This window comes from Astyanax mexicanus, unplaced genomic scaffold, assembly GCF_023375975.1.
Source record: "Astyanax mexicanus isolate ESR-SI-001 unplaced genomic scaffold, AstMex3_surface scaffold_35, whole genome shotgun sequence".
Lineage (NCBI taxonomy): Eukaryota > Metazoa > Chordata > Actinopteri > Characiformes > Acestrorhamphidae > Astyanax > Astyanax mexicanus.
The window spans coordinates 3,587,517-3,594,735 of record NW_026040045.1 but is presented as its reverse complement, the minus strand read 5'-3'; the positions used below and the strand labels follow the sequence as shown (position 1 = coordinate 3,594,735).

General features: G+C 38.3%; 1 protein-coding gene across 2 annotated transcripts in view; it reads left to right on the top strand.

Annotated features, from left to right (window-relative positions):
- Positions 1-217: 217 nt before the first annotated feature.
- slc6a5 (solute carrier family 6 member 5) overlaps positions 218-7,219 on the top strand; it is a 42,598-nt gene continuing 35,596 nt past the window's right edge. Inside the window, exons 1-6 of one of the 2 annotated variants that reach the window (XM_049473237.1) lie at positions 218-301; positions 1,092-1,298; positions 2,372-2,516; positions 3,698-3,829; positions 4,495-4,677; positions 6,742-6,889. In XM_049473237.1, the coding sequence (XP_049329194.1) occupies positions 299-301; positions 1,092-1,298; positions 2,372-2,516; positions 3,698-3,829; positions 4,495-4,677; positions 6,742-6,889 (818 nt within the window). In that variant the 5' untranslated portion in view covers positions 218-298. Of the gene's footprint in view, positions 302-760; positions 990-1,091; positions 1,299-2,371; positions 2,517-3,697; positions 3,830-4,494; positions 4,678-6,741; positions 6,890-7,219 lie in introns of those variants that run through there. The other variant, XM_049473236.1, reaches the window with a different exon arrangement.

The window sequence follows — 7,219 nt, the reverse complement described above, 5'->3', positions numbered from 1 at the left end:
GACAGACACACACACACATTTACTGTGCTTAACACACTGCTGTTTCGTATATTAAACTAAGTAAACACTAACTGGAGTAAAATAGCCTGTGCTGTAAGCCTCCTGAGGGACACATAATTCACTCAATATCGGAAAGCGAGCGCACGAGCGCAGCTGCACGACTCTTTAAAAAAAGGAAAGAGGGAATGAGTGAGAGCGTGTAAGAGAGAGAGAGAGAGAGAGGGGGATCGTGGTGGGGCTGCTGTACATTTCCTCCTCGAGCTAAATCCGTTCGGATATTCACGCGCGCACACAAGAAATGGTGAGTACGCTGCCTTACCGAGCTCCACGCGCTCTATATGCGCGCACACGCGGGCTGCCTCGAGTTCACGGGGCTGAGTCTCGGCGCTATCCGCGGTACTGAAACTTCACCGCACGAGCCTCCCTCTCGCGCGCGGTTCTGTTTATAAAAGACCTTCAGTTAGTGTGTAGTTCACTCAGATACACTCTCCTCGCGTTTGTAACTTAGCTGTTTACAGATCTGTGAATCAGAACCTGTATTATAATTTTTATTTTTATTATTATTATTAATATTTGATATCGTTTCAGAGAGAGAAAGAGAGAGAGAAAGAGAGACGGTGTGTGTGTGTGTGTGTGTGTGTGTGTGTGTGTGTGTCAGACTGAGAGACAAATGAGGCGGAAAATTAAAGAAGCTCCAACAGGGAGACAGAAAGAGCGAGGAGAGAGAGATAGAGAGAGGAAGGGGGAGAAGGAAGAGAGAGAGTTTGAGACAGAGAAAGAGGGAAGAGAGGGAAAGAGAGAGAAAGGACAGGGGGAGAGAGACAGAAAGAGAGAGGGAGAGAAAAAGAGAGAGTTTTTGGGACAGAAAGAGGGAGGGAGGAAGGGAGTGAGCGAGAGAAAGACAGAAATAGGAGAGGTAAAGAAAGTAGAAATAGAGAAAAAGAAAGAAAGAGAAGAGGATGAATGGAGAGCAGGATCAGCTGTTAGCGGTTAGTGTAATGATGTGATGTGTTAATTGTAATAATGGTTTAAGTGGTTTAAATAGTTGGTTTATTGTTTGTTTACTGGCGCTGTGTTAATGTTTGGGGCAGGAGGGAAGTGAGCAAAGGGAGATGCAGCAGCAAGACGGAGAGACGGGCGGTAACAGCTTCTGCCTCGCAGAGGGTAAAAACTTTTGTCCTACTGAGGATAAAAATTTCTGCCCCGCGGAGGACAAGAATTCATGTCTCGCGGAGCAGGGCAGAGCGCGCGCTGAGGAGGCGGAGGGGGGCTACGGCACTTTCACCAGCGCACGGGGGGTGAGTGTTGGTACAGAGTTTGGTGCAGATGGAGTTAAAGTGCTCACAATGCAGAACACAGGATTTACACTGCCATCAGTGGTCCAAACACTTACTACTAAAACAATGCCAGTATTATTATAATTAGTGTAATTATTATGTATTAGTAGTATTGTTGCTATCGTTGTTAACCTATTATTATATTTATATTATTTTAGCTTATATAACAAATATACTTGGTACTTCCTTCCTAGTAATCGGAATGAACATTAATATCATTATCATATGCTTTTAAATACAGTTAATATAATATTATAAAATAAAATAGTTTATTCGGCTTTGATATAAACACAAACACAGCTATACTTTCTGCAGCGTGGCACGTGCGCTAGAGATATTTCTGCAGCGAAATATTTTAAGATTAACTACAAATTTAACTACAAATCCAGATTGATTAAAAACGAATTTCAAATGGCTAAACACAAATTTAAACCTCGAAATTTAGACTGTATAAACACAAATCCACATTTAGAACATTTAAACACGAAAACCAAGATAGCTCACGTCCCGATGCCAGACCAAACCTGCTTCTGAATATGATCATTACTCCTAACTATTATGTAAAACATTATTATTATTATTATTATTATTATTATTATTATTATTATTATTATTATTATTATTATTGTTGTATTGGTTTATTTTTGCTTTCATGACTTAGTATTACGTATTATTCAGTATTATTATACAAAAGTATGAATAGTATATAGACTGTCTATGTATCCGCATTATTGTACTGATGTATTTTTGCCCTCATGATTTAACATTATGTAGGTTTAATTATTATGTATTATTATTATTATTATTATTATTATTATTATTATTGTTGTTGTTGTTAATAATAATAGTATATAGTATATCTATGAATCCGCATTCTTCTTCTTTTTATTATTATAATTATTATTATTTTAATTGTTGTTATTATTATTATTATTATTATTATTATTATTATTATTATTATTATTATTATTATTGTTGTTGTTGATTATATTTTATTGGTGTGTGTATCTGTTTATCCGCGCTATTGGGTTTAGGATGAGGAAGATGATGGGGGTGATGAGAATAAAGCGCGCGGGAACTGGTCCAATAAGATGGATTTCATTCTGTCCATGGTGGGCTACGCGGTGGGCTTGGGGAACGTGTGGAGGTTCCCCTACCTGGCATTTCAGAACGGAGGAGGTGAGGGGCTAAAACTGCAGCACCATCTACCCCCTCACAAAAACTTGCACACCATCCACCCCTCATTACTCACTTGCACCGCGCACGCTCACTGTGCACGCGGAGCACCTGGACACCACAGAGTGAATGTAACTTGGATTTACTTCTTTATTTATTCACTTAATTTCAGGGACCTTTGGAGGGGCAGGTGCTCAAGGTCAAAAGCGGGCACATCGAGCACAGATTTGAAACACTATACAGAATCATATCCTACATTATAACTGGATGATTTGTGGTATTACTGTGGTGTTACTGTAAACTACAAATGAACAGAAGTCAGGTTATATCAGTGTTTCTCAACCCTGTTCCTGCATATTCTACTGCATATTCCCACTGTTCTGCATAGAGATGTCTCTGATTTAAAGGCACTTATTAAAGTAAGTGGTGGTATGATGTGTCTAATCCACTGCTGATATGCATAATGATTGATTTAGGATCCATAGGGGGCTAAGGAATTTTAACAGGTAAACTCAATAAAGGATTGCTAATTAGCTGATCTTTTGGATCAGGTGGAAAATACACAACTTTAGGGCAGTGCCCAGGGTTAAGAAACTGTTTTAAACTACGAATATTACCCAGTATTGTACTAAATTCTAGCTATCCTCTACATCTGGCTTCTAGCAAACTAGTTAGCTAAATAAATTTTTACACTAACTCTCCTCCACGCTCCTCAAAACCAGCAAGATGATTGGATGTTACTCCTGAAATGCGGGACTTTATCCGTGAACCGGCACCATGATTGACGTTAAGAGCTTTTCCATTCACACAGCGGTCTCCCGATCAATATTGTTTTTTTATTTATTATAATATAGGAAATTTACGGGAAAATACTAATACGTGAAAACGACGAGAAAGAGGGGTATAATACGGCAGTTTCTTCTTTTTTCTTAAAAAAAAAAAAAGACAAAAAGGCACTATGGGCAGTAAGAGCAAAAGGGGCAGGGGCTCCAGCCCACTCCGACCCCCCATACACAATCCCCCCCCACCCCACCCCCCCCCCCCCCCCCCCGCACTACATAAAAAATCGTTTCACCTTCATTATTATTTAGTTTCTTATGCTTATTATATATATTTTTTTGAACTATTACATTTTACTTAGACGTGTTAATTGAGTGTGTGTATGTGTGTGTGTGTGTTTTCAGGTGCGTTTTTAATCCCGTACCTGATTATGTTGGGTCTGGCTGGAATCCCCATCTTCCTGCTGGAAGTGTCTTTGGGACAGTTTGCCAGTCAGGGTCCTGTCTCCGTCTGGAAAGCCATTCCTGCCCTGCAAGGTAAACCTGCTCCCCACCTACCTACCCACTTGCCCACTTATCCATACCAATTCAACTTGACCTACAACCCTAGTCCTTTCTAAAAACCTAGACTCCAAATTGCCCCAATTACAACTCAGATCTGTCCCAATTATGCCCGAAGCCTAACCCAATCACATCCCATTTTGCCCCAATCACATCCTCAACCTGACCCAATCACATCCCAAGCCTACCCCAATCACATTCCAAACCTGCCCCAATCTCATCCCAAACCTGTTACAAACCTGCACCAATTACTTCCCAAACCTGCCCCAAGCCTACATCAATCACACCCTCATACCTACCTTAATCACATTACAAACCTGCCCCAATTACTTTCCAAACCTGCCCCAAGCCTACCTCAATCATATCCCAAACCTGCCCCAAGCCTACCTCAATCATATCCCAAACCTGACCCAATTACTTCCCAAACCTGACCCAAGCCTACCTCAATCATATGCCCTGTAGTTGCCACGGATCTGTCCTGAATTTTCCTGAAATCTACTCTAAAACTGCCATGAATGTGTCCCAAGTTTATTCCACACTTGACCTTGCATTCCTCTACAGTATTGTGTGTTGTTTGTCAGTAAGCCTCTCTCTCTCCTTGCGAAGTAATGTTGTTGTCTATTCTGGTTTATTTATTGTAGGTTGCGGGATTGCCATGTTGATTATATCTGTGTTGATAGCCATATACTATAATATAATCATGTGCTGGACACTGTACTACCTGTTCGCTTCGTTCACTTCGTTGAAGGATTTTCTGCCCTGGACCTTTTGCAACAATGTCTGGAACACAGTTGAATGCAAAGACCAGCACATGCTGAGACTGGGTAGGACACCTGTTTATCTACCTATCTGTTTATTCCTCTGTTCCCCTGCCCATAAATGCTAAAACCAAGCAGGGTATTATTTTATTTATCACTCCATCTCAATCCTTCTGTTCCTCTGTACCTGGAGCAATACAGGACACATCCAACATATTCCAATCCTCTCTCTATTGTAACCTCCACCCCTCTATTGCGAGTAAGTAGGAACACATCTAATAATTAACACTCTGATTATCCTTCCATCTGTCAATTATTTGATTACAAACGCTCATTAGTATGTCTCTGTATTTATCGCTTCATTGTTCTCTAACATTATGACACTATGAAACGGAATGGAAACACTTTGTTTATCCCACAGTTTAGTTCCTCTATTAGAGATTAATCTGAATAGGACTTCAATCTGCCACTCTATAATCTTGTCCCCCCCCATCCTCTATCTATTTTTCCTTTATATACTCTGCTTTACTTTACTAGTATACCTGATAGGATGTTCAAATTAAACAGGAACACCTTTATCCTTTTTGGTCCTACTATCAAGTTAGTCTTCCTTAAAAAAAGGAATTCCTACTTTCACTGTAGTCCTTCATCTATCTATAAAATATGTGGAAATGCTGAAACTGGACAGGACACTGTGTTGTTTGTCCCTCCATCCAGCTGTCCATCTATCAAACTCCTTTAAACAACTGAAATACTCATACTGATCACTCTATCTGTCTCCTTCCCATGAATTAAGTCTGGAAAACACTGAAACTGTTTTTATTTATTACTTTATTTATCTTTCTCCATTTGTCCTTCAATTAAATATCAGGACATGCTAAAAGCATGGGCCCCATAGCCTATTACTCTGTCTTATCCTCCATTCAGTAGACATTAAAACTGAGTAGGGCTTTTCTTTATCACTCTATCAGTTCCTAAAGATCAGCATATGCTAAATTACAGAAGAAACAATTCCTTCTATTTATCTATTTTTATTTATACATCTTTACTGTTCCCAAAAAACAGCATGTTCGGCAACAATTAATAATTGTTAACAATTCCCTATTTCTATTTTACAATTTATGTCCAAATCTTTCTAATTATTGCTCTTTGTATTATCCCTTAGAATTTCTGTTCATTTATTATTTTAATTATTTTGTTACATAATTTTCAAGTCAGATTTATCATTGTATATTTACTCCTCTAGTATGCCATCATCTCTCCACTTATCCCTCCATCCTCTTTCTGTACGCAATGCGCCACTTTCTCTCTCTCTCTTTCTCTCTCCACCTTCACACTCAGATGCAGGTTTTAGTTTTTAGTTTCTAATTGTTCTTCTGCAGTGTGTTTTAGCTCGTCAACAGCCTCATTACAACTGCACTGCACTTAACACTTAACACTGCACTCACTTAATTCTCTCCATTTGCATCTGCTTTACTGCTTTTATTGTTTAACACATTTATGAAGTCATTGATTGTGCAGTAATTGGTAATATGTCCTGTCCCGTCTGTCCTTTGAAACCTGATGATGATATTTTGTAATTTAACATGTTTCGTTTTTTTTAATAGCACGTGTCATTAAGTATGATGATCGCGTCTATTTGATTATGTTTAAGATATGAAACAAATGCCATGTTTTGCGAAATGTTCCTGGAGCTATTACTTAATAGGTTTTCGTCAATACAACGTCAAATTAAAGTTTTTATGTGTCTTAAAACGCGTTTAATTCGACGGAAGTGTTTTAGTAAATTCAGCAGAAAATATGCTTGCTTGACAGATTTACTGTAAAACACTGCAGTGCCGCAGTGTGGCGAAACGACACCGTGTGGCGGGTGTGCGAACTTCAGCAAATAAAGCAGAAATGCAGCAAATGCCTAACTTTTACCGCTGATGAAAACATTACTGAAAATTGTGATTTTAAAATTGTTTACGTAAATATTTTTTTTTGCACGTTAAATGGTAAAAAATAAACTGAACGGACCTGTATTCATTTTGACTGAATATTGATGTCGTACAGCCCCAAAAGAAAGATTTTCCAGTGATCTTATTTGTGTTACATTGTTTGCAAACTTTTTTTTCCCTTCTGCAACAGATTCTTGTATAATTCGAGATAGAAACGTCAGCTCAGTTAAAAACACCACGTTTTGTTTGTCCGCAAACGCCGCTGGGAATTTGAGCAGGTTATTAAACATCACAACAGAGAACAGGACCTACGTCAGCCCCAGTGAGGAGTACTTCAAGTGAGTAAATAATAAATAGAATATGAATATTTGTACATTTTCTTCTGAATAAAAACATGCTTAAAATACTTAAAGGTAACCACACGATTTTAATTTTTAGAAAAAAGCTCCGAAATAGCTTGTCTGGTCTGTTTAAAAATTAAGATTTGCTGCTATTTTAATTTTATTTTGCAATTTAATTGCATAAAAACTGATACTATAAGGCTGTTTTATTTTTATGACAACCTGTTATTTTCGGTAGTTTAACTGTTTCTGCGCCAGAACAAGAATGGTGTAATACCTTACATATATTTATCTGATTTAATTTATTGACCAATATTTTCAGATTTA